Here is a 27,673-nt window from a genome sequence, read left to right as displayed (position 1 = left end):
TGATCTCAATGCCACCACCAAGAGTCAAGTGAATGCATCTGCTGGAGGGTCACTAATGTCAAAATCAGCAAGGGGGAAGCATTTGAGTTATTTGATATGATGGCTTCTGAATCCCAACAATGGACAGAAGAACAAACACAAAAGAGGGGAGTTTTTGAGATTTCTCAGAGTTCTCCTAATGTTTCTACTCAAATTGCTAAAATGGAGAAGAATTTTAATGCCAAGTTTGCTGCCTTAATGCAGGTCTCTTCCATGCCCAATGCCCAAGAAGCTTGCATCATTTGTAGTGAGACACCTTATGACATCACTCAATGCCCCAACAAGGATAGCTACCCTGAGCTTGTGCAAAAGCATGTGAATATGGTGAATAATTTCATTAGACCCAAAAGTGACCCTTATTCCAATACATATAATCCTGGGTGGAAGAACCATCCCAATCTTAGTTGGGGTGGCAACCAACAGCCACGTCAATACCAACAGTCTTACCAATCAACTAGTGAGACTAAGAAACCATCTCTTGAAGATCAAATGTCAAAGCTAGTTCAACATATGTCCGCTCTCTCTAATAGCACCAACAATTTTGTCCAATCCACACAAACTAGCATTCAGAATCTCACGGCATCAGTGGGCAATTTGGAGACTCAAGTTAGACAGCTTGCTACCATGTTCAATGAAAGAGAGAAAGGAAAGTTCCCGAGCCAATCTGAGCAAAATCCAAGAGGGATGGAACATTGCAAAGTAATACGGACATTGAGAAGTGGCAAGAGCTATGACAACAGAGAAGTGGTGCATCATGAAGCCGAAGTGGAAGAAGAAGAGCTTATTGAAAGTGCACCGTTAGCTGCAAAGTCTCGGTCAGAGGCTAATTCTGCAGCAGGTATTCCAGATCCTAGTGCAAGTGACAAAGTGCAATCTCGACCCAACTTTGATGCAAACAAGGAAAAAGGCCTTGGTAGTTTATTTGCACCTTCTGACAAGCCACCATACAAGCCACCTTTGCCATTTCCACAACGACAACAACAACGTTCCAAGGATCAACAATGCATTGAATTCATGAAGACGTTGGCTAAGGTTCAAATTAATTTGCTTATATTAAATGCTATTAAACAGATCCCATCATATGCCAAATTTCTGAAGGAGCTATGTTCTAAAAAGAAAAAGTTCTTGGAATACGAGAAGGTGATTTTAACTGAGCAATGCAGTGTTGTCCTCTTACATAAGCTACCACCGAAGAAGAAAGATCCGGGGAGTTTCACTATCTCTTGTACTATTGGTAGTCTTGATTTTCATAAAGTATTGATTGATTTAGGAGCAAGTGTTAACCTTATGCCCTATTTTGTTTTTCAAAAATTAGGTGAAGGAGAACTCAAGCCCACATTTGTGAGTCTTCAATTGGCAGATAGGTCCGTGACCTATCCTTTGGGTATTCTGGAAGATGTGATTATTAAAGTGGATAAATTCTATCTCCCAGCTGATTTCATTGTACTTGACATGGAGGAAGACAAGGAAGTGCCTCTCATTTTAGGCCGACCGTTCATGGCCACCGCCCGAACACTTATTGATGTGGAAGCAGGTACTTTAACCTTAAGAGTGCAAGGAGAGTCAATTGTATTCAAACTCTTTGAAGCTATCAAGCGTCCTCTCGAACTTGAAGAGTGTTTTTGTGTTGATGTTTTGGATGGGATTGTGCATGCAAACTTTGCCTCACGATCATCTAACGATGAGCTGTTAACTTACCTCACCAACCATGATGCTACTTTATCTATGGAAGAAAATATGGTGGACGTCATTGCTGCATTGGATAGTGCACCAATTCATAATCCAAAGTGGCGACATGTTTATGAAAGCCTTGGAGTGCCTAAGCAGCCATTTCTTCCTTCAAGTGAGCAAGCTCCGAAGTTAGAGCTCAAGCTACTGCCGAGCCACCTCAAGTATGGTCATCTCGGGGTGAACGAGACCTTGCCTGTTATTATTGCTACTGATCTTAATGACATGGAGGAAGACAAATTACTAAGAGTTCTTCGCAAGTATCAAGATGCTCTAGGGTGGACACTTGCTGACATGAAGGGCATTAGTCCAGCTTTGTGCATGCATAGGATTTTTATGGAGGCTGGGACTAAACCAACTGTTGAAGCTCAAAGACGTCTAAATCCGATCTTGAAGGAAGTTGTAAGAGTTGAGGTGATGAAGTTACTCGATGCAGGTATCATTTATCCAATCTCGGATAGCAAATGGGTGAGCCCGACTCAGGTGGTTCCAAATAAAACTGGTATTACTGTGGTGAAGAATGATAACAACGAGCTTGTGCCTACAAGGATGACCACCGGATGGCGAATGTGTGTTGAGTATAGAAAGCCCAATAACAGCACTAGAAATGATCATTTTCCGCAGCCATTCATTGATCAAATGCTCGAGAGACTAGCTGGTCATTCTTTCTATTGTTTCTTAGATGGTTATTCAGGGTACAACCAAATTCCAATTGCCCCTGAGGATCAAGAGAAGACAACGTTTACATACCCTTTTGGTACATTTGCATATAGACGAATGCCATTTGGATTGTGCAATGCCCCTGCCACTTTCCAACGATGCATGATGAGTATTTTTTCTGGAATGGTTGAAAATATTGTTGAGGTTTTTATGGATGACTTTTCTGTTTTTGGTAATTCTTTCGATATATGTTTGGATAACTTGTCTTTGGTTTTGGAAAGATGCAGGGAGACTAATCTTGTGTTAAATTGGGAGAAATGCCATTTTATGGTTAAGCATGGCATTGTGCTAGGACATCTAATTTCAAGCAAAGGAATAGAGGTCGACAAGGTAAAGATTGAGGTGATCGCCAAATTACCACCACCAACTTCTGTGAAGAATGTGAGATCTTTCTTAGGACATGCTGGTTTTTATCGAAGATTCATCAAGGATTTTTCCAAAATTAGTCGTCCTCTTTGTAATTTACTTGCTAAAGATGCTTGTTTTGATTTTAATGCAGATTGTCATGATGCTTTCAACAAATTGAAGGATCTTCTCACATCAGCCCCAATTATAATAGCTCCAGATTGGACCCTTCCTTTTGAGCTCATGTACGATGGTTCCGATTACGCTGTGGGTGCTGTCCTTGGTCAGCGACGTGACAAGCTCCCCCATGTTATATATTATGCCAGCCGCACTTTGAATGATGCTCAGCTGAATTAAGCCACTACGGAAAAAGAATTACTTGCAGTGGTATTTGCTCTTGAAAAGTTTCGATCGTACTTAATTGGTGCTAAAGACATTGTGTATTTTGATCATTCTGCTCTCAAGTACTTATTGTCTAAAAAAGAGGCCAAACCACGATTGATTCGATGGGTCCTTCTCTTGCAAGAGTTTGATTTGGAGATCCTAGATAAAAAGGGACGTGAGAATGTTGTGGCGGATCATCTCTCAAGATTAGTAAATCCAAGCACTGATGAGGCAGATTCATTGCCCCTGCAAGAGAGCTTTCCAGACGAGCAACTTCTAGTGGTTACTCATCAAGTACCATGGTATGCTGACATCGCAAATTATTTGGCATCTGGAGAAATACCATCAGAGTTCAGTTACCAACAAAGGAAGAAGTTCCTATCCATTGTAAAACACTACTTTTGGGATGAGCCATACCTTTTCAAGCATTGCCAAGATCAAATCATTTGTCGGTGTGTCCCCTTAGAAGAACAAGAAAGCATTTTGAAGTTTGCTCACCACTATGCATGTGGTGGTCATTTTGGACCAAGAAGGACAGTAGCCAAGATCTTACAGAGTAGTTTCTTTTGGCCATCTTTATTCAAAGATGCATACCTATGCTGCCAGGTTTGTGATAAGTGTCAAATAGTTGGAAATCTTTCTCAGAGAAATTAGATGCCCCAACAAAGTATTTTGGTGATTGAACTATTTGATGTTTAGGGTATAGACTTCATGGGACCTTTCCCTTCTTCACATGGCAATCTTTACATCTTGGTGGCGGTTGATTATGTCTCTAAGTGGGTGGAGGCAATAACTTCTCCAACATGCAAAAGTTCTGTGGTGTTAGGTTTCTTGCAGAATACTATTTTTCCCCGATTTGGAGTACCTCGTGCTATCATCAGTGACGAAGGTACGCATTTCTTAAACTGCACCATGGCTGCCCTTTGTGCCAAGTATCGTATTCACCATCGCATAGCCACCCCATACCATCGACAGACATTTGGACAAGTTGAAGTATCTAATCGGGAGCTCAAGAGGATTCTTGAGAAAACTGTCAGTTCATCTCTAAAGGATTGGAGTTTAAAGCTTACTGATGCTTTATGGGCATATAGGACAGCTTATAAGACACCAATTGAGATGTCTCCTTTTCATTTGGTGTATGGGAAAGCTTGCCATCTGCCTATGGAACTTGAGCACAAGGCATATTGGGCTATTAAGCACCTCAATTTTGACTACCAGGCAGCTGGAGAGAAGCGGAAGCTGCAGTTGAATGAACTAGAAGAAATAAGGAATGATGCTTATGAGAATGCAAAGATTTACAAGGATAAGACCAAGAAATTTCATGATGCTCACATCCTTCGTAAAAAGTTTCAATCGGGTCAGAAGGTTTTGCTTTTTAATTCAAGACTGAAACTATTCCCAGGAAAGCTCAAATCACGTTGGAATGGTCCATATCGTGTTGTACAGGTCCATCTTCATGGGGATATGGATATCCAAAACATGCAAACTGGTTTTGTCTTCAAAGTTAATGGACATCGCTTGAAGTTATACAAGGAGTCTCCATATGATCATGCAAACTGGAAGTGTATTTCATGGTTGGAACTTATATATGAAATCGAATTGAGAAGTTAGCTGCTAAGTTGTTGAGTCAAGTCTTAGTTGAGTAGTTTTGTTTTGTTTTGTGTTTTGTTTTGCTAGAGGACTAGCAAAAATGTAAGTTTGGGGGTATTTGATCACTCATATATTTCATGCATTTATACCATCCATTTCTAAAGTCTTTGTGATGTTTTTGTGTTAAAATGGTTTCATTTTACCTTACCTTGTGTTAGTGTGCAATTAAATTTGCTTTAGGATCAATTTCAAGCAAAAAGGAGAAAAGGAAATAATAAAAACAAACAAAAGAATTGGAAGTGGAGCTTGTCTCCACAGGTGGTGTTTGAAAAAAAATCAGAAAGCAAAGTGGAGCACTAGGAAGTGGGATGAGGCTTGTCTTCCACTTGTGGCCTTAGTGACTTGGAAAAGGGCTGCCTTTTGTTAAAGGCAAAGAAAGAAAACACATGGATGAGTAGAGGAGAAGGACACGGCAGAGAGGGGAAAGACAAAAACACACGGCAGAGATAAGAAATGAAGGAAAAGTTGCAGCGTTGGACAGAGTTGCAGCGAGCAACATAGCAGAAAAATAAGGGAGCCGCAGGTCCACATGGAAGGAGGATCGAAGAGCATCATGAGATAACCTCCTTGTAAAAAAGGGTTGTCTCTTTCTTTGATTCTTCATGGATAATTTCTTATGTATTCAAATAATTATGTGTAACTAATTTCTTTTCACTAGAGTGAGGCCATGAGCCGCAACATGATTACGTAGATTTCTCTTTCAATTGCTTAAGTGTTGTTACATGCTTGCTTTGATATTTTCAATCTCTAAATTAAACTATCTATGTGTCTTGATGATTGTTCACCATTAGGATGCTTAGAAAAGTCATTGGATGCAATTTTGAACGAATGTCACGTTAAAATTGGTTATACTTCTTGTGATTGAGGATTGTAATTTCTCTTAAGGTAAATATCATACTCTTAGGGATTACATGGTTTAACAAAAGGATTTTCATCAAGATTAATGAATCATTCATGTTTATATTTAATCCAAATGTCATGGATAAATTGCATGTAGTGGTATGCGTTTTAACTTGAATGTCACAAGTAAAACATACACAAGGAAAACCCAACCTTCAAAGCATATGTGTTTTCGATTACTTAAGCAATTGGAAGAGCTTCGTATGAGTGTTGTTGGTGAAAGGTTGAACTCTAGCACCTTGTCAATCTAATTTTCTTAAATTATTTGTATTATCTTGAGTTTATATATTTACTTGTTTTGTTTAGTTGGATCACTATTCCTATAAGCCAATTCCCATTTTAGATGTGTTTAAGTCACATCCAATAGTATTTAGTTTCGTTGAATTAGTGTAGTTCTTAGAGTTAACTAAGTTAAATACACAAAAGCTCATAAATTGTTTATACCAGTCCCTGAGGAGAGCGACCTTGCTTGAGCCATTCTATACTACAACACTTGTTGTCTTGCAAGAATTTTCTATGGTTTAACCCTTTGTTTTACAAGTGGTAAAATCACTATCATATGATATAAGGAGGCATAATGAACAAGATCCCTGGATAATGGCAAAAATTAGGGAGTTACCTTCTAATGGTGCTTCCACGTCCACAACTCGATACCATTTTGATAATGGCTTTCTTAAGTATAAAGGGAGGATTGTTTTACGGCTATCTAGTTGTTGGCGGGACAAGATTTTCTATGTGCATCACTGTACTCCAGTGACAGGTCATTCTAGTTTTCTTAAAACATATAAGCGAATTTCCAGATCTTTCTATTGGCAGGGTATGAAATCTGATGTTATGCAATAGGTGGCAGCTTGCTCAGTTTGTCAACAAAACAAGACTGAAACTTTGGCTTCCCTTGGCCTACTTAATCCACTTCCCATCCCATCTACTATGTGGACAAATATAGCAATGGATTTTACTGTTGGTCTTCCCTCTTGCAAAGGTAAAACCATTATTTTTGTGGTAGTTGATCGCCTTTCCAAGTATGCTCATTTCCTGCCAATGTCTCATCCATACACTACCCATTCAGTAGCACATATATTTGTTGACAATATATTCAAAGTCCATGGTATGCCATCCACAATAGTAAGTGATCGCGATCCTGTTTTCTTGAGCTCTTTTTGGAAGGTATTTTTTGCATTGCAAGGCTCCAAATTGTGTCTCAATTCAAGTTACCATCCTCAAATCGATGGTCAAATAGAGGTTACTAATAGAGGTTTGGAAACATACTTGAGATGTTTTTGCTGTCATTAACCAAAGAAGTGGGTTCACTGGCTTCCGTGGGCGGAATGGCATTACAATACTACTTTTCATACTTCATCCAAACTTACACCATATGAAGTTGCGTATGGGCAGCCACCTCCCGCTGTGCCTACTTATGAATTTGGAGCAACTAAGATTGATTTGGTTAATAGGAGCTTAGAGGAAAGGGGAAGAATTTTGTCCCAGCTCAAGACTAATCTTGTCTCGGCTCAAGTAAGGATGAAACAGCAAGTTGATAAACATCAAAGTGAGAGACTAATCTTGTCCCAGCTCAAGTAAGGATGAAACAACTCAAGACTAATCTTGGCTCGGCTCAAGACTAATCTTTTGAGGTTGAAGATATGGTATTTCTGCCAATGGTACCTTATCAACACCAATCCCTTGCTAAACATCCCTTTCATAAGCTTCAACCACGGTTTTATGGTCCATTTAAGGTGTTGCAGAAGATTGGTCAAGTGGCTTATAAAATTGAATTACCTGTCACATCAAAACTTCACCTAGTTTTTCATGTTTCCTGCTTGAAGAAACAATTGGGCTCTGATATCATTCTTGCAGTTCCATTACCTGTAGCTACAAAGGACGAACTCTTGGAGGATTATCCATTGGCAATATTGAGGATGAGGATAACAGGTCATGGCAGTTCATCTACGACCGAGGTTTAAATGGAAGCATCGACCTAAGGAGGATGCGAAATGGGAAAACTATGCAGAATTTGTAAACAAGTTTCCTGCATTCTAACCTTGAGGACAAGGTTCATTTTTTAGGGTGGGGTAATGATAGGATGTTGTTAGTATTTGAGTAATTGATTGAGTGTTAGTGCTAAGCACCCTATCTATTAGTAGTTGTTGTTTGTTAGTGTCAATAATAATTGGTTGGTTAGAGATAAGATTTGGGAAATATCTTGTAACTGCCATAGCTTGCAGTTTGGTATAAATACTGAACACTTGTGCAAACGCAAGGCATATCTGTAAAAGAAGTTGCTTAATATTATTGTACAAGTGAAGGTTAGAACAGGGGTGCTATTAGATATTTTGGTAGTCTGTTGTTTAATGAAATCTGCATAGTTTGTCTAGTTGGGTTTTGTGTACAGTCAAACTGATGAATGCTTAGAACAATAGGATAAATCTTAGAAGCACAACTTGAAATGGGTCAACAAACTCGCGTAAAAAGTTTGCCTATAGGAAAGGAAATTGTTATTGGCCCTCCAAAAATCTCATTTTGTAGTCCAAACTTTCTATAATTAGAAAGAAAAATACACTAGAAAAAAGTGTAGGATGAGATTTTAGGAGTGCTATGAAAACAAAAACGAAAATGTAAACAAAACAAAACTTTATTTTAATTGTAATGATCAATCAGCGGGTTCAACTTGACAAGCAAGAAAAAACATACTGGGAGGAAAAAGGCCATAAGAAGATCCCAGCTGAACTTTGCTTCATCATCTCCTAGTGTCAATGTGCCTAACAACTACGCTTCTTTTTTTTTTTTAACTTAATCCTCTCTCTCTCTCTCTCTCTCTCTCTCTCTCTCTCTCTCTCTCTCTCAACCGAAACATTATTCAAACAACACTTCCCATAAGAAATCCCGAACACTCACAAGTTTTTCTGCATGCTTAACTCTAGTTCATATAATTATTCAGGAAAAAAAAAAGACTCGATTTATCACTCTATATGCTCTTGCCAAGCAGGTTTTCACAAAATAGGATTTCCACCTCTTTTTTGAATTTCTTGGACTACTAGGCATATCTTAGTTTGTGTATCCTTTTACTCCCTCTCTTACATTTAATCATTGTTCTAAAATCCCCAGACGGCGGTAGACAGCTAGCCACCGCCCCAATTAATTTTTAGGCATTTGAAAATTAAGAAATGACGCATAGATCTGCCTAGGCGTCCGCCTAGCCTGACACACCCCGACCCAGAATATCCACTAGGATTCCAAATCGAGCCATGTTGGCCGACACCTAGAAGGTAACAAAGCCATAAAGTGTGATCATGTGGAAAAATGTGAATAAATTTAAACCTAAGAATGCCTAAATACCAGAGTGCACTGGTGAGCGAGAATGAATCCACTTCACGCGTGACGTTAGAGCATAAGTAAATACAGTAGAGGTAAGATAATAATTATACCATCACAAGGAGCGCCACAAGTCCTCGTCGATATAGAACTTTGCTACTAGAACCTGGAGGGGTGCAAAATAAAAAGTGTGATTGGGCAAAATAAAGACTTTCAAAATCATTTCAATGATCAAAGGTAGTAACCCCTCGCTGTAAACCTGTATAGTTTCCAGAAAATCATACTACGTATACATATGAAATCAAAAGTATACTAACAGTAAATCCAGAAGTATACCACGACACAGCATCTCATTAACAATATAAATAATCATGTGCTTAATAACTCATACTAGCACGTCAGTCGGAGTCACCTATGGTAACCTGTACGACTACAACCATATCTCATCAATCAATGCTAGCTCAGAAGTCACCTATAGTGACCTGTACGACTTATCCATATCTCATCAATCAATGCTAGCTCATAAGTTGGAGTCACCTATAGTGAATTATACGACTTATCCATATCTCATCAATCAATATCCCAGTAATATGTTAGCCGGATCCACCTCTTGTGGCCTGTACGGCTGAACCCATAGCTCATTACATATCCATGCACATGAGTTGGAACCACCTCTAATGGTCTGTACGACAGGCTGGGTGTAAATAATTACGCTCAAGTGATACGATCACGTGAAGGCTGTGCGAAGTATAGCAAGTCACCTACGAGTAGGAACCACCTAATGTGGTTTGTACGACACGCTGGCACCTACCTTGAATCCAAGGTGAGCGTGTGGTGCGGGAGGTGAACGATCACGTGAAGGCTAGGCCCTGTTCTCGGGGAGCACTAACACCGGGTGCAGGGTTATAAGCTATAATTACATCTCGACATAACCATACCCACTGCAATCACTATCACCAACATGTACTAACTCGAACTTATCTGTGCATCCTGCGTTCACCTTCGTACTTTAAAGAATTCACAATAATTATGCGCAATAATATACTTATGGACATGCCCTGATGCAATCCAAAACTTAACCATATCGTAATGCTTCCAAATATATATATATATATATATATATATATATCAATAATGTAGTGTAAAATGTACAATCTATAACGCCCTGCTCCCGAACTATTAATTTTTGGGAATAATTATCGTTGACAAGCTCAACTAAATACTAGTTTAACTAACTATCAATACTTACGATTCTTTACTTCAATTTCTTGATCCTTCACACAATGATTTATAACCAACATCCAATCACTAAATCATAAGGTTAAATCTCACATTTTCCACCAATGTCCCTCACGTTGCACAATTTCCCAAACAAGCCTATTGTCTTAATTATTTAGTCTCATTTATGGTATAGCTACATCTAAGTTCTCGTTAGATTGCCTACGTATCCTAAACAGGGATCAAGCCATTCGTAGTTCGTATTAATACTTCAAAGCATTCACTGTAATTATATGCAATAATCGATTTATAACCGTTTGTGGAATTATCAATCATATATATATATATATATATATAAAGGAAAAGACCCACTTACCTGAGGTTCGCGCTATGACTCCCTAGTACAAATATCGAGACGTCACGAACCATCATTGCCTAGAACAATTATCAAATCACGTCTGAGAGTTAATTTATATAAAACACATCCCTACGTAATTCAATCCGGAAGATCTGCATAATGGATTTCCGATCCGTTACTTCTAAAGATCCAGATTATGCTTCTAGAACAACATCCTAAAGTTCCACTACGATCCAACGGTTGGATCTCATCCAATCACAAATTCAAGTGGCGGTCAACGTTTTATTTTATGAACTTACAAATCCAATTTAGGAAGATCTGTATATCGGATTCCCGATCCGTAAGTTCCTATGGCCTCAAATATTACGTATTATAACGTATTAAAGTTTGGTGACGATCCAACGGTCGGATCATCGATTCATACAATGACCTATTAACGTAACGTAGAGAATTTAGATTCCAACAATCAACCTACGTCATACAATTACCAAAAATAAACTCAAGGCATCTAATTAGCCTAAGAATAACATCAACGGCCCCCTAGCCACATGCCGCCGCACGCACGGCCATGGGTGGCGGTCAGCCGTCCCGACTCGCCGAAAAATCTAACTATTTCCAAAAATTACCAAAATTTACAGAATTGTAGGTCTCAATGATTGGAGCAACTTTCATACATGTGACCAAGGACAATTAGGCCGGGAAGAGGTTCAATTTCGTTAAAACCCGTTGGCACCCTCAGAGTGGGTGGTTCTTGATTTGACTCCATACAAGCTCCAACGTCTCCAAGGTTGATTGGGCTTTGTTTCTAGGTTCATGGAGGTTCTATTGGTGGTGGCAAGCTAAGGAAATTGTTTCACAAATGGTGGTTCGAAGCTGAGAATCACCCAGACCCGTCGGTGGGTTTTCTCCAATATTGGGATTAAAACTCGTCAATTTTGGTTACAATTAGCTGCTAGGATGTTGTGATGAGGCTTGGTGGTGATTGGGGGGGGGTGTTGAAGAAAGCCGGAAATTTGGGCGGAAAACTATCGGAAAACACTAAAGGAACCGGGTCATCGCGCGGGTCAAAGGAACTCGGCCCGTTCCCCTCCTTTTTCTTCTCCCTCCTTTCCCTCCTTCCCCTCTTCTCTGGTTGGTCTTCACCTTCCTCTCTCCACTCCCCATTCGGCCATTCTCTTCCTCTCCTCTCCTTCATTGCCATCAGGCAACTTTCCCTTCTTAATTTTTTCTTTTTTCCTTACTCTCAAATAACCTTATATTATAATATAGTTTGAATGCAAAGATATAAAGAAGATATAAAATAGTAATATACCCACCTTGGATCGCTATAGAAATATTTCGTACGTCTCACTAAACGTTGGTCCACAAAAGTCAATATCCTCGCCTCTAAGGCCCTTTTTATAAAATTATGCTTTTAAAATTTGTAAAAACATAGAATTAGGGACGGGTCGTCACATAGCTCCGTCTAGGCACCCACCTAGGTCGCAACTCTCACTCAAATAGAAAATCGATAACTTTCATTTTTCATTTTATTTTTTTTTCAATAAAATGTAAGAGATGATAGGGATATTTACTACTCATGTGAATGCGATAAAAACCTTCTATTTTACTTGCAAGAATCACAAGGTTATTGTAGTATAAACGGATCTCGCAAGGTCATTCTCCACAGGGATTATTAAATAATTCGAAACAAATCAGATTTTAATTAATGATTGTAAAGTAGAAATTTGGATGATTGATTTTATAACCTACTTAAAGTAAAAACGAATTTAATGAATTAAAATAGATAATCTGCAATATTAAAGCTAGAGAGAAGAAAACAGTTATGAGAAAATCAAATTAAGAAGGCACTAGGGTTCCACCATCACCTAGCAATCCTATGAATTTTTACCCATTACTTATGATCTACACATGCCACTTTGAAGGTTAGATTTTCCTAATTCATATTCTACTTGGAACCTCCAATATAGAACGTATATCTAACATGCAACCCGTCCGGACGTTCGGATCAAATCTAAACATGAAAGACTCATTATGCTTTATGAAAATCCTTTGAAAAACCATGCAATCCTTAAGACGTGATATTCATCCTAAAAGAAATTACAATTATTAATCACAAGAAGCCAGCGTCAATTTCAGGGAGCCTTCCGACCAAAATTGCATCAAATTACTTTTCTAAAAATCCTAATGGTGATCAGGCATTAAAACAATTAGATAGTTTTTATCCCGGTGATTAACAATTCAAAGTACGCATGCAATCAATCATAAGCAATTAAATAAAAATCACATATTCATGCTAAGGCTCAAGGCTTCACCCTAGCAATAGAAATTAGTTCCGCATATTCATAACTGAAATCATAGAAATATCTATTAAGAAAAGGATTGAAAACACCTTCAAGTAGAAAATCTTCAAAACCCTAGTACTTCTCTCTGTCTCCAATATTGCATAAAATAAAGCGTCCTCTAAAACTGTAGACGGCTAAGCAATATATTTGCTAAGCCACCACCCAAACCCTAGCAAACTAAAATTAATAAAAACCCTAAATAAAAATAGTAAAATTCGTCTAAAATCTGAACAGCCACGTTTTGGCCCATAAGCTGCTCTAAAACTGGCCCAATATAGCTGGATTTGATGTTTGGAATATTCTGAACACTTTTCCAGAAGGCCACGAACCCATCCGAGGTCATCTTGGGCTCCAAAAACGTCATTTAAGCCCAAAAACGTCATTTTCCAGCACTGCGCATTGCTTCTTTCTTTCATCGCCAGAAAATAACCGCTTGGTGGAAAAATCCCAAATTTTGATACGATCAAGCTAAGTGACTCACGAACGTCCTCCAACTGGAATTACTCCAAAATTCGTCCATTTGATCCTGTTTTGCTCCAGAGGAAGTCGAAAGTCCTATATTGAAAATACAATTCAAAGTATCAAAATTCTTCCAAAATATTAACCAAAATATACTAAGATTATGGTAAAATATATAATATAAAATCTACTCATCAAGAGACTTATTGAATACTTGAATGAACACTTATTACATGTTTGTTCCTCATGTATTCAATATTTTATAATACTTTATAATCTATATGTCATTTTATTTTGTAATTTCTGTATTCCAATACAATTATGTATTTCTTAAGTATAAATAAACATTTTTGTATACGATATATAATAAATATATTTAAATCCGCCTAGGCACTACTGCCAGACTAGGGCCTAGTGTCTTTTAGAATCTTGCATTTAATTATAGATTTGATAGTTAATGCTTGTTCCTATTAGAAATTCGCCCTCCTTAGTTCCTCGATAGTTAATGTTTGTCGTTTGTGTGACATTTTCCTCTTTTCATAGGTGAAAGTGGAAGATGCATCTCTTCTTGCATTAGAAGACGAAGGCCGTCGAGCATTGCTAGCAGAACCTAAAGTCGATATGTTACGGTAGATGGTCTCTTGTGTTTTGGCAAGGGGAATGCAGGAAAATGCTTGAACATTGAAGATTTCCTGTAGATATGGCTTTGGGCTCGCCTACTTTCCTCTTGGTATGTGAGATGCAGTATTTGACGTTCTTATAAGTTGATCTAATACGATAGGGTGATTTCGAGCTTACTCAGACAAATTTTTGTTACAATGGATCGTACGGCTGACACACATGTTTTGGCCTTGTGCGTCCATAACTCAAAATAGGTGACCTAACGGCCGCACGTAACTGAACAACCATTTATTTATTGAAGTGTTTGCTTGTAGTTCATTAGGATCTCAAGATCGAGTTGAGACGAGCAATGGTGACCAAAAGTATTTGTATTCTCAAATTGAAATGAGGCAAATTAGCCAAGACTGCAAAGGAATTGATGCTAGAACAATTTACACATGAGAGTGCATGAACCGAGACGCCGCGCGTTGACGAATTTGTTTTGATGACAATCTAATGGTATGTTTCATGGTAATGTGTCCCAAGAAAGTGCGAAACAAAAAAGAAAAACTCAAAAGTTGACATTGGGGGTGAAATATGTATGTCGTCCAAGGTAAATAATACAAAGAATGCTATTACAAATCACATTGGTAAGCTAAAGTAAAGTGCATGTAGGAATCCAATAATTGTTGACAACATATTACTAATTTCTCTATCAATCTTGTGCAGCGAAATGCTGGGATAACCTAACGCCGTGTATCCTCCGAATTCATTTATGAACCGCTTTAGACACCCACTTAGGGAAACCCCGTGACACGGGAAAAGGGATCCCCGGAAAACAGTAGAAAAGTATCTCTTCTCAGATAAATTTATTGAATGTTTGAGGAATCTCGATTTGCTTAATCTCTCGTATCATTTCAATTCCTGCCAAAAGAATTCCTTCAAAGAAAAGAAAAAGAATCCTGCATCAAATAACAAAGTCTGATTATGCACGGAACAACGTCAGCTATGCCGGCTACAATTGAAGATATCAGGCTGACAGTAATGACATTTAGGAAGGCTCCTACATATTTATCTTCTCTAACTAAATAATTTCTCGCATGTCTCGTAAAACATTACTTGCACACTCTAGCCTTCCCAACAGGGAAAATAAAAGATCTATATAGCTGGGTACTGGACATGACAGTTAATTTAATTGCTGCAAACATAAAGACTAGTCCAGTTAATTGCTGTTCGATGCATGGTTTTGTTGGTAATGGTAATTTGTCGGTCGACATGGTTAAGTAGAATATGTAGCAGATGCATGTATCCAACAACTAGTTAAAGAGCAAAACATACTCCACAAAACTTTTAGGTCGGAAGAAGCGGCTGTCTCTCATCAGGGCCCACCCGATGACTAGCCTGGAAAAGGTCAATTTGTAAGAAAAGAGCGAGGCAAATATAAAATAAACATATAATATTTACAAGACAGTAATTTGCAATTCTAACCTCTTCATTTGCCCCTGCTGTCATATTAACAAAGGAATCCTTTGACCTGAATCAAGAAAACAACCTACGTTACTAACCATCATGAGTAGAAAAAATTAATTAATTTTCCCCCCATGAATTTCTCCTTTAGCCTCTCACCTATATCCCCATCCAGACTCATAGTTGATTTCTTTTTGGTTGATTTATGTATACTATATGTGCTATAGAAAAGGCAAAACTTCGAAGGTACATAAAATTCTTAAAATCATTATCCTTAGTGGCCTACCCTTGTTAGCGCCTAACAGTAAAATATTTAACACTTTGGCTTGGTGTTTGTGCCAAGCATACAACATGAACACAGTAATCTGTACATCAACTCCCAACTAATGATGCCGTCCCACACCACTACCCCATATGACAATTGGGCAAGAAGAATGAGCAGATACCTGTGTTTATCATCGACATCTATCATTTCTAGCTTCCCATTTTGTTCCTCCTCCTTGACTTTCGAAATGGGAGAAAAGAACTATACAGAAAAACAAAAGAACAATGGCCAGAAAACGATGTGATCAGGAAAACAAAAGAGGAATCGAAAGAAAGCTCTCTCCAAATTATACAATTTTTTTCTTGTGAAAATAAATTTTCATGCTATTAACAACTAAAGTGAAGAAAAGAAGACTCATTTATCAAGATTACCTGGTGCATCGAGATGAAGACTATAGAAATTCCTAAAACAAAGTTCATAGTCAATTTATGACCAAACAGCAAAGCAGATGCTATGCCTGTGAAGATAGTGGCCACAGTGGACGAGTACTTCTTTAGAATTGTATCTGAAAACATTGAATGGCATCCTTCGATTAATGAGTGACGAGAAAATGAAATTTAACAAAAAAGTGCCACAGGTGATGAAATCATAAGCTGAATACAGAATCTCGCTATTAAAGTGTACTTAGGAGTAATCTCCATAATACAGCAAGCACTTCCATACCAAATTGGCATGACATGTAAACCTGAAGTGGCTATTGCAGAAAACTAACCTGCATATTTGAAGAAAAAAGAAGACAGAATTCCTTGTGCTGCATTGTTAGCTATCAGAAACATTGTAGCTCTTGAATGACCATGAAGGATATCAAAGCTACTTGGACCTGAAACATTCAAACAACATGAGGTTACAACTCAAAACACCTATTTCATAAATTTCCTTAACAGAATAGCACTGTGCAAAAGCACAATGAAGTTCTTATCTGTAAATTGGACCCTCCTATACCAATCAACTATACTGGACAATAATTCTATCCAAAACCATTTTGATTGGTCAATATCACTAAGGATATGAAGAGAATAGAACAGAAAATCTCCGGATGACATGCCAGATTTATTAAAGGAACTAATAAAGAAATTTTGCAAATAATCCCATTTTTTTTCCTTAAGCACGTGGTTAACTAGAAAAGCAAACAAATCAACTATTTGAGCCATCTTAAATAGCTGAAGATAAAATAAGGTGATATTCTGAGCGCAGTAATGAAACTTCCTTTCACCGCATTTGGATTTTATATATGCCTTGTGAGGGTGTAAAAGGTTGGCTCGATACAAGCCAAGATGGATGTGAAGAAAATCCCACATCGGAGAAGTACAACAATAATCTAAGGTAGGTGTTCTGCTTTTAGTTGCACCAAGGCCTTTTGAGATAACCCCACGCCTGAGGTCCATTGGTCTTGATACCACCCAGGGGATTGGGCCTAGGTGGTTAAGTGGGGACAATATCAGTGCACGGCAGCCTTAGTAGTGAACACTTATGGAGCCCATGACATAACACTTTCTGGTCTCTAATTACTGTGTACTACTTCTGTATGTGGGAATTTCTTTTAGAATGTTTTTACTTATCAAGAAAACTAAATAAGGATAAGTTCTGCAAAGCATACACTTTGTGGTCTCTAAACATAGTGTTGTTCATACCTTTGACAATGGCCATTACCAATATTCCTAGAAAGTTGAATATAGCACCATACCCGTATAAGAATAAGTTCTGCAAAGCCAAAAGAAGACGACTTAAAATGAAGACAATAAATTGTCGACTTATATTTATCATTCTTCAATAACCGTCCATACTTAAATTTAACATAGGATATACAATGAAACACATGAGTTGCTAAGATATGGTTTAAGAAACTCTAGGTTCAGAAGCAAATTGGTCACAGATGAAGCTAGACGTCTAACAAAGCAAAATAATCAATAATTAAAAATATTCAGTGTTTAAGGGTAAAGGCATATCCTTCCACCTTGTTGCCGACATCTCGGCGATATGCTGTCGCATGTACTAAGCTTCAACATCAGTGAAATACTGAAAATTTGAGGCAAACTGTCTTATTTTCCTTGTACACTTTGGCAACATTTCAACTATATGGGACAACTAAGTACCAAGAGACTATAGCATGCTCATCATTTTCAAATTCCATCCCAAATACAACCATATCCATATATCACTACGATAATTTTAAAGAAACTGAACAGATAGCTCCACCAAAAATAAAATTCGCAACCCGAGTAAACAAGATCCATGTTGATGATAGATTAGGCCAACTCCGGTAAGTATTGACACAAATTACAGGTATAGAAGCAAATGGCTATTTGCTACCTCTAGAAAAATCAATTCCTTAACATCCTGGAATAATAATAACCCCACTTACCTTCATGCCTTAGCATAAAAACAAGTCATAAAAGTCCTATAACTCACCTGGAGGTATATGCTTGTGTCATATTGGCTCTTCAGAGCATACTCATTATAAACAGAGGCCAATGATGGAACTGTTACCTGTAAGATGAATCTGAGATGAGTCTCCAACATGCATATAAATGTCTTGGATCATAATTTCGAAGAATACTTTGTTCAAGCCAGTAAAAGGAGTTATGCACCTAAAGGTGCCTGTTAAACAGGACGTCACCACTAGAAACAACAATTATCATTAATCACTTACAAAGATCAATGTGTAGATGTATGCGCCCGTCGAAACTGGAAGACCTAAAGCAGTGGAACCCTCGGGTAAGGATCGCAACTGATTTACACTAATTCCAATGAGCAACAAAGCAAGGGCTTCCCACTGTATCAAAGTATTATCAGTTTGATTAGATATAGCAATCATAGCACCCACAGGAATGTGTTCAAATAAGATCATCCAAAGTTCTATAACTGACTACTCCCCGTTTGTAGAAACAGGAAAAGAACAGAAAAGCTGGAGTAAAAGAAAATGTTTTCTTCTTGGCTGGAGAGATGAACAAATGGAAAGGTACTAACCTGAATTATTGAAAATCGGCGCTTCATTATCATTTTCAACAAAACAGCAATCACCAACACCTGCATGTCCACAGTCATACTTGTTGAAGTAAAACGACATATCTAACTCCTTAAAAGGAGACCTGCAGGATTTCTACAGGTGAAACTAAGTGAACAAAACAAAGCCTTGTTAGCTTATCTTTTCCTGAGATTGAAAAATCGCCGATATCACCCAAATATCACCCATATTTCAGCAAAATTGACTTACCAACAATCAATACGGATGTAAGGCAATATATGTCCACAATTTCGCCGAAAATCTCCAAAGTTTTGGTAAATTGGAAATATTGACTCAATTTCGTTATTTGGAGTATAACTGGTCACAATTGGAAGATTTTTGAGAAATTTTGGTGGATATCGGATAGTTTCAAGAGAGATGGACTCTTTTTCGGTGATTTTCTTCTCACTCCTTGGCGTGTGCCTTTCGCAAATGATATCCCTTTGTGTATGTCTCTCGCAGATGATAGCCCTTGGTGTATGCTTTTCATAGATGATATAATGCTGATAGATGTAACGCAGGAGGGAGTACTTAACCTTTGGCAAGAAGTGTTGGAATCTAAAGGTCTTCGCCTAAGTAGGTCAAAGACAAAGTATACGGAGTGCAAGTTCAATGGGAATGGGGTCCAAATGAGATAGGGGTGAGGATTGGAGATCAAGAACTACAAAAGAGTGAACATTTTCGTTATCTTGGATCTGTCCTAACAAAAAAAAAGGTCGTAACCAGTGCACAAGGCTCTCGCTTTACGCAGGGTCTGGGAGAGGTGAATGTCGGCTAGCCTTACCCCCATTTATGGAGAGGTTGCTCCCAAGTCTCGAACCCGAGACCTACCGCTCATGGGCGAAGGCACGGATCTGTCCTAGCAAAGAATGAAAAATTGGATGGAGATCTCAAGCATAGAATAAAAGGAAAACTAATGAAGAGGGCTTGAAAACTTTTGAGTTTTAACGATAAGGACAAAATAAAGGTTAAAGTGAATAGTACCAGGATTGACTTTTTAGTTTAAAAATGTGGTTTTTCGTTAAAGTGAATAGTACCGGGAGCTTTTCGTTAAAATTCACTAGAATAAAAGCTAGATGGATAAAGTGGAAGAGTGCATCGGGTGTGTTATGCGACCGTTGTATGCTACTAAAGTTTCTATAGGACCGCAATACGGCCAACAATGCTTTATAACACAGAATGTTAGCCAGCCAAGCATCAACACGTGCAAAAATGTGTAGCGGATATGAGAATGCTTCGTTGGATGTGTGGCCACATGAGAAAGGACAGGATTAAAAACGAGTATATCCGAGATAAAGCATGAGTGGCCACAATTGAAGATGAGATGAGATGAGAGAAAATCCGTTAAAGTGGTTTGGATATGTGAAACGAAGACCTGCACATGCTTCGGTTAGAAAATTGCAATTATGAGAAAGGCTAAGGGAAAAAGGGGTAAAGGAAGACTTAGGAAGACTTAGAAATAAACTTTCAAAAAAGACATGGGGTACTTTGGAGAACTTGGAGCTAACAGAAGACTTGACGCAAAACCAAGCGTAATCATTCTAAGATTCATACAACCAACTCTACTTAGTGGGATACGGCTTTGTTGTTGTTCTTGTTTTTGCTTCTCACTCTAACCACTGTTTTCAAAGTTTTAATGAATGCTTTTGCTAGTTTACCTTAAGAATTGGGATTGGGATCACGCAACTCAAAGAGTGGAAGACCCTCAAACTTCTCAGCTAGTCAAAGGATTCGTTACTCGGGTGTTGGCATTTAAAGGAATGAAGAAAGAAAAAGGAAGTTTAAAAGCACTTAATTCATTAGTGTTAGGTCAACATTAGGTATTAAACTTGTCATTTTAGTCGAACTTAATACATTCAACTTACAAATGAAAAAAAATATCACTATACTATAATGCTAGCTATATATAAGTAATACAATTCTTGTTAACCAAAAAAAGAAATCCAAATGCATGCCTAACGTATGCATTGTCAATTGTCACAACATTTCCTAAAGTTTATTCAAAGTTATCATGTTTTAAAGAACCTACTCGCCATTTTTTAATTTATGGTCGATATATCCACTAACTACAATATATTTATCAATATATCCATAAATTGGGCTACCTATACATTCACTGACATCAATATAATAATCCTTGATCTCTTCATGCTGGATGAAAATATGCATCCCAAGCTACTTCTGTGGAAGCAACACCAGGGGTGCAGATTATTCTGTGATATACTAGTATACGATGTGTGTGTATGTAGAGAGAGAGAGAGAGAGAGAGATACTTATTACGAGGGATCCCTTTTGTTAAAATCCAAAAGGGGTCAGATACAAATCAGAAACAATTAAACAAGAAACTAAAAAATTCTTTCGGATTGCTGGGAATTGTCAGTTTTTAGGGTCGGGTGAAATAGAAAGATTCTTCAGTATTTAGAGGTGGGTATGCATGAACTTTGGGATTGAAAATGCTTCTGGCCTGTAATTTGGACTTCATAGAGATAGAACTCAGGGAATCTTCCCTTCCAGGGGTTTTTATAATTATGATAAGGTCCCCTGGTTTATCTAGAAAAGTTTTCAAAACATGCGTTTCAAGCCAATGTGCGCATTCCATCTTCATGCATTGAAGATACACGTGTTTATTATGATATGAAGCTTGTTTGTTATTTAAAGTATGCCTTAATTTACTGAGTAATCACATTAGTTGTTTGTTGAGATTCTAGATAACACTGATGCTCCTATCAAGTCATGAAATTGTCGTTAGCATCACTAAGATACCGATAATAATACTGTTACCTTCAAATTGCTCAGCATCTTCACAGTTGCAGGATTAAAATATAGCTGCAAAAAAAAAGCTTAATTATTTATGGACTATAATTAAGTAAAAGAACTCTCCAAATTCAATGAATGGGTAACCTCCAATGGAGACCAGTATAAACTTTGGATGACCCAGTACTACATGAAGCCTAAGGAATGGCCAATTCTGTTAGCCCATACTATTCAATAAAACTGCTCGGAACTAAGCAGTTGTGGTATGACCATATCATGTTGTACACGAAGTTTAGTGCATGACAACATATCTCTAAACAATGTGTCCCCATTTTTTACTGTCTTTGTTTTGTGAGATCATTCCTCTTTAGCTAAACACTGCAAATACTACTTCTAAGTAGACCTGCAAGATACTCCACACCCATTTCAAAGGGCTTCAAACATGGGGGAGAACCCTTAGAGCTAAACTTCTTGGTTATATCAAAATTTGACTATATAGGTCATAGCACAAGTCCATCACTCATGCAAAAATTTGGTAAGTTAACCACATACGCCAGCACAACACATGGATGCATGCTAAGAGGATCTATGAAATAACTATACCTGCATGGTGAACTTTAAATAGTTATTAATAGCATAGAGAAATGCTGGAACAGCAAGAAGCACATTATTGCGAGCTGCCTGCAAAGGAGAAAAACAAATATTGTTGGATCACAAATTACCATGTATGCTTTCATATAAACTCCAAATATGAGCAAGCTTATGAACTAAGCAAGATAGTTCAAACACAGATGCCAAGAAATTATTTAATGAAGAAAACAGACTGCAGTGTAAAAGGAGAAGATACAGTTTCCTAATAACAGATCATACAGAACAAACTAAGGGAGTGCCCAAATTCCATCTGTTACAATATCACAAACAGACAAACATTATGAAACAAGAGCTTAAAAAATTAACGATTGTCACACAGTGAAAAGACAACCTGCATGAATGTAGAAATTGAGAGAAGAGGCTTCTCCCCAACTTTCTGATTCCTAGCCTGCAGAATCAACCAAGATGTCAATAAGAACAAAAGAAAACTAAGTCCATCAGGAAATGAAGTCATTAGTACTTTGCAAAAGTCAACTAATATAATCTAGAATGTGAGAGTTATGACCATCAGACATCTCTCTTCTCCATAACCAACTTGCAAACAACACACAAGCAAGTTTTTCCTTTTGGCATAATTAATTCTACTATCTTCAATAGGTGGGAGCTCCTAAGTTATCACCAACGCATAAACGGGCGCTCACCCAAGTGCACCTCACATGGCACTAACGTATTTTCTAGCCTCATCTCAGAACCTCAGCATACAATACAAGAGTTGATGCCATTGACAAGACATGTCAAAATTTTGTGTAAACTTCATATGGAACCTTATTCCAGGTTGAACCAGAACACCTAGAAGGTGCTGGAACTTAACAGCACCAGGGAATAACAATAACTCAATCTGATATCTTCCTCATAGAAAATTAACTTTTTTATCATATGGCATGACGATTTCGTGCACATTTAAGTAAGGGAGACAAAAGGAAGTTGTTGACATACCTGCAACAATAGCATAACGACAGCAAATAGAACCTTTGCTGCCTCTGTTAAAAAGTTTACACTAATCGGGCTAAACTCGAATTTTCCATCGACCTTGGACATATAAACCAGGATAGGCTGATAGCAAAAATACAAAAAAGTAAGCATGTCAGGTAATAATGAAATTGGGATGAAGAACCGTCCACAAAATTTATAGCAACGGTTTGCAGCTTACTTCATAAACTCATATCAAGTTTTCACAAGCAATAATAGATTTCCTAAGGGATTGTTTGAAACAGTTGTTAGTGCGACTATATCTGCAATATGAATGATGAACTTGTTTTCACTTTTAATATGCTTCCTAACATGTATGGTAATCATCTTCATAGTCCAAAACAAGAAAATTAAACAGATATGTTGAATCAGGAGATCAAATTCAACTAAATTACTGGAGCCATTAATGTAATAGTGATGAAAATAAAGATGGATGGCAATGTAATCATTTGTAATAATGCAGAAGCTATGGGAATGAGGATGGTAGGGGTGGTCTTGTGCTAGTTTGAGGGTTTATAGGAGAATAACAGCAGATATTGTAGGCTGACAACAATAACATTGTTAGCAACCTTCGTAGTTGCGAAAACATGCTCAAACATGTTCAGTCATGCAGAAATATTGGAAAGCTGAATTATCAAATACGTTTCTAAAAATTAGAGATTTCATATATCATTTCTTATAAACTTCTCTACTTGAAGTTGAGTAGTTCTCCGTGTAATCAATCATTTGATTCCCATGAAAGATAAGCAAAACATGATCAAATATGAAAACAAACCTGTAAACCGACAAGCATACAATCACCAACGACCAAGAGTACATTGAGAACACGTTGCTTGGATGATAACCTGTTCTTGTGGCGGTCATAGGCCCTGGAGAAAGTTTTAGAGTTCGGGGCAACAATCTTTGAATGGCATACACTACATTCTATCATCCCGTTCTTCATTAGTTTCCCCTAGTCCGCACTCTACACAATGATCAAAAACTACAAAAAACATAGAAAAAATCCATAATTTAACACTACATCTCATAATATCATGCCCTCTTAAAAATTAATAAACATTCTTCGTGAATTTTTGGTATAGGCCTAATTGCAACATAACCATTGATAACGAACTACGCACGACAGGATAAAAAATCCATACTTCAGAGTTCAGACCTACCAAATCAACAAGCCCTTCCAATCCCCAATAAGACCACATTACCAAACGGTCTTTATATTTTCAGTTTCATTTCTTTTTTTAATACACTTCCTTTGCAACCAAACGGAAGGCAAATGGCAGCTCAATTCGATCAAACACCTCAACCAACTCATTTATCACTCACAAATCAGTATAATTCAACCAGATCTTGCCCTTACAACAACCGGAATCACAGAGAGACCACAAATCCAGCTAACAATCCTCACAGAAACCCTAAATCGAATCAAATAACAACAGAAAGAATAGAAACGCAGACTGAGTTCAGATCTTGCCGAATCCTCAACCAAAACTTGGGCTAAAAAAAGGGAAAATTCGAGCGTTACTAACCGCAGCAATGACGGGAGCTAAATCACCTCCGAACAGAGCATTGATCTGAGGCTCCAATTGGGTCAGATCCACAGTCGCAGAAGCACAGCAATTCCCACCACTCTCAGAAACCGATTGAAAATACAGAAGGGATTTGAGAAGTGGAGAAGGCGAGAATTCGAATTCGAATCCTCGTTTTGGTACTTCAATGGGAATTCGAATTTCCCAGAGATGCGAGGAAAATGCAACGCACAGAGAAGATGAATTCTGCGGGGAATGTTTAACGAAAGAAGGAGCGAGCTTGTTTAAGTCTCTCCCCTCTCTCTCTCTCTCTCTCCGGAAATGTATTTTTTAATAATTAATGATTTTTTTTTTTTGTTTTTTTTTTTTGCTTTGATTTTACACAAACACGGTCTTTGTTCGCTGGGGAGCTGTCACCGACCGACGCTAGGCCAATGGTGACGGACCAATGAGATGTCGGGGTTGGGTGGAAAATGGGAAGTGAAAAGTCGGTGACAAATGAGATGGTTAACTTCAGGGGATGGGTGCTGGTAAGTTAAGCTATATTTTCTGGTTTTGTTTTTTCGGTTTAGATGTTTCTTTCGCTTCAATTTGTTGTACTTTTAAAGTAAGCTCTGTTGGCATCCATCATTATTCCATCATGTGAGGAATTAAAAGAAAAAAATAATGGAGCTTTTGAGTTTTGATTTGATTGTGGTCAAAGTAGTTGGTTGTAGGTAAGAGTTAAAAGTTGACAGCTAGGTGAATTTGAAGCTTGGCAAGTAGAATCAATTCAATTTCTACCACTATAATTAAAACATGTATAACTGTTCTTGGACGATGTTTGATGTGTAGGAGAATTCTATGTAAATTTATTTTACAGTGCTAGTCCCAAGCCCAGTTAAAAGAGGAGGGGGAGTACATCAGGTAGTTGATAGCCGACACTCTGTCTTCATGTCGAATCCCTATGATATGAATGTTAATGCCAAAATCTGGTAAGCTGTTTCAACAATGGTTTTTTAGGGGTTTAAATGTGTGAATATCATGGGTTTTAGAGTATAAGGTTTGATATTCAGTAAAAGGGTAATAAATAAATGGACACAAAGACATGTAATGGTTCACTCATAACCAGGCTACATCTACTGCAATAATATTATGTTTGCATGAGGTTACAAATGTAGCGTGGAAGGGGGTAAAGTCCAAGGATTAATAAACGATGGTGGAGATTGGAAAAGAATGATGTGATACAGACCTTTGTGGGTCGTGATCTGGGTAAGGATGGTTTGTCATAAACTATTTCTTAATGTATTTTCTTCAGTTGTTTTCTTGAACCTCCTTTTCTAGATTTCCCTCTTCTTTTATATAGTGGCTTGTTCGTTTGCTAATGAGTCCCTTTTAACTAAGTCATGATGTCACCCTATGTTCCCTCTCACGATATAAGCATTTCATCTGCTTGTAGCCTTTTCTCTTCTTTCAACACATAGGCCTACTGGGCCAGATTATTCTTTCTTTGTGTCAAGAGGTAGTGGTCGATAAATCTTTGAGGCAATGGAGGAGCTCCGCATAAGTCTGAAGCTGCTCGACAACAGGTGTTTAAAATGTTATGTTGACCGCGAGTTTTCCTCTAAACTTATCGCAGATGTGTGCTTGGGCATTTCACCTATCCCAAGCCCACTATTGGATATGGGCTTGTGTCACATTTTTTAATGCATTGTTGAAAAAAAAGGTTATGGGTTAACAGGTCCCTAAACTTCTTATTAAAGAATTTGTCTTGATTATCCGAAAGTACTGTTTTGTGGATATATTTCTGATAAGATTTTGAACCAATCCCAATGCGCCACATGTCATTATTTATTTACAATCCTTTAGAATAGATTTTGATAAGATTTTCAACCAATCATGTAGTGTCACGTGGCATTATCCACGACCTCATCCTTTTTTTTGTCCATATAAACCCTACATCCATCCTAATTCATACACCAAACTCAAACTAGCTCAAAATCCTTCTTCATTGTTTTTAAATCTTGAGTTCTTACAATGTCTTCTTCAAGGAGATTGTATGAAATCGATGAGCAACAGAAAGAATTGTTGGTAGAACAAGAAGAATTGTTCAATCTCGAGGATTGTGGAGATGAGGCATTCGTAATGGAAAAGGATGAGGATGATGAACATAGAAGGTAGAGAACCTCACATTCATGTCGTGTCATGCAAGCTATGGGTTAGATCTCCAAACCCAGATGTGCCGCAAACTTGGATAGAAATAAGGAAAGATGAGGTGAAGATTATTTTATCCCCAAATGTTTATTCCTTGATCATATTTTTAGAAGTCGTTTTAGAATGCAATGAAGTTTATTCAACAAAATCATGATTGCTATTTGCAACCATGATCCATACTTTGTGTAAAAAAAAGGATGCTTTTCATGTTCTAGGTCTTCTTCCTAAGCAAAAAATTATTGTTGCCTTGTGGATGCTTGCATATAGAGCATTTGCAATTCAAGTGGATGAGATAGCGAGGATGGGAAAATCAACTATTCTAGAGTCTCTAATGAGGTTTTGCTTCGCAATCGAAGCCCCCTACAGTAATGAGTGCCTCCGAAAACCCACGACAATGGACAAGCAAAGGATTTTGAAGAAGGGTGAGATGCGAGGCTTTCCTGGCATGATTGGAAGCATCAACTATATGCACTGGACATGGAAAAATTGTCCAAGTGTGTGGCAAAAAGCTTATGGCGACAGAAAAGAAGCCAAATGTATCATTTTGGAAGCGGTGACATCATTTGATACAAAGATTTGGCATATTTTTTTTGGTGTTCCAGGAGCTCAAAATGACCTTAATGTCCTTGCCCAATCTCCAGTGTTCGATGAGGTGCTGCAAGGAAAAGCACCGAAAGTTGCATATTTGGTCAATGGACATAAATACGAAGGAGCATACTACCTAGC

General features: G+C 37.9%; 2 protein-coding genes across 4 annotated transcripts; one reads left to right on the top strand and one right to left on the bottom strand.

The window, feature by feature from the left end:
* The first annotated feature begins 99 nt into the window (after window positions 1-99).
* LOC114820447 (uncharacterized) lies at window positions 100-4,827 on the top strand. Its single transcript, XM_070811461.1, has 4 exons — window positions 100-2,893; window positions 2,987-3,115; window positions 3,218-3,822; window positions 3,916-4,827. Exons 1-4 carry the CDS (start codon window positions 100-102, stop codon window positions 4,825-4,827), a joined length of 4,440 nt encoding a protein of 1,479 aa, XP_070667562.1.
* Window positions 4,828-14,636: 9,809 nt separating this feature from the next.
* On the bottom strand, window positions 14,637-25,328 carry LOC114820329 (CMP-sialic acid transporter 2). Of its 3 annotated transcripts, none has more exons than XM_029090905.2 (16): window positions 24,755-25,328; window positions 24,004-24,210; window positions 23,196-23,312; window positions 22,591-22,647; window positions 22,212-22,289; window positions 21,636-21,680; window positions 18,818-18,877; window positions 18,501-18,623; window positions 18,260-18,337; window positions 17,482-17,551; window positions 16,563-16,670; window positions 16,222-16,355; window positions 15,972-16,051; window positions 15,547-15,592; window positions 15,397-15,459; window positions 14,637-15,020 (listed from the first exon to the last, which is right to left on the bottom strand). In XM_029090905.2, exons 2-15 carry the CDS (start codon window positions 24,169-24,171, stop codon window positions 15,409-15,411), a joined length of 1,215 nt encoding a protein of 404 aa, XP_028946738.1. In that variant the 5' UTR covers window positions 24,172-24,210; window positions 24,755-25,328; the 3' UTR covers window positions 14,637-15,020; window positions 15,397-15,408. The 3 variants fall into 3 exon arrangements, with proteins under 3 accessions (XP_028946738.1, XP_028946740.1, XP_070666492.1); XM_029090907.2 differs by having other exon boundaries at window positions 24,074-24,210; window positions 24,755-25,077; XM_070810391.1 differs by having other exon boundaries at window positions 24,004-24,640; window positions 24,755-25,056.
* Window positions 25,329-27,673: the final 2,345 nt, after the last annotated feature.

This window comes from Malus domestica, chromosome 13 (assembly GCF_042453785.1).
Source record: "Malus domestica chromosome 13, GDT2T_hap1".
In the NCBI taxonomy this organism is placed as follows: Eukaryota; Viridiplantae; Streptophyta; class Magnoliopsida; order Rosales; family Rosaceae; genus Malus; species Malus domestica.
This window is presented reverse-complemented; position numbering and strand designations above follow the sequence as displayed.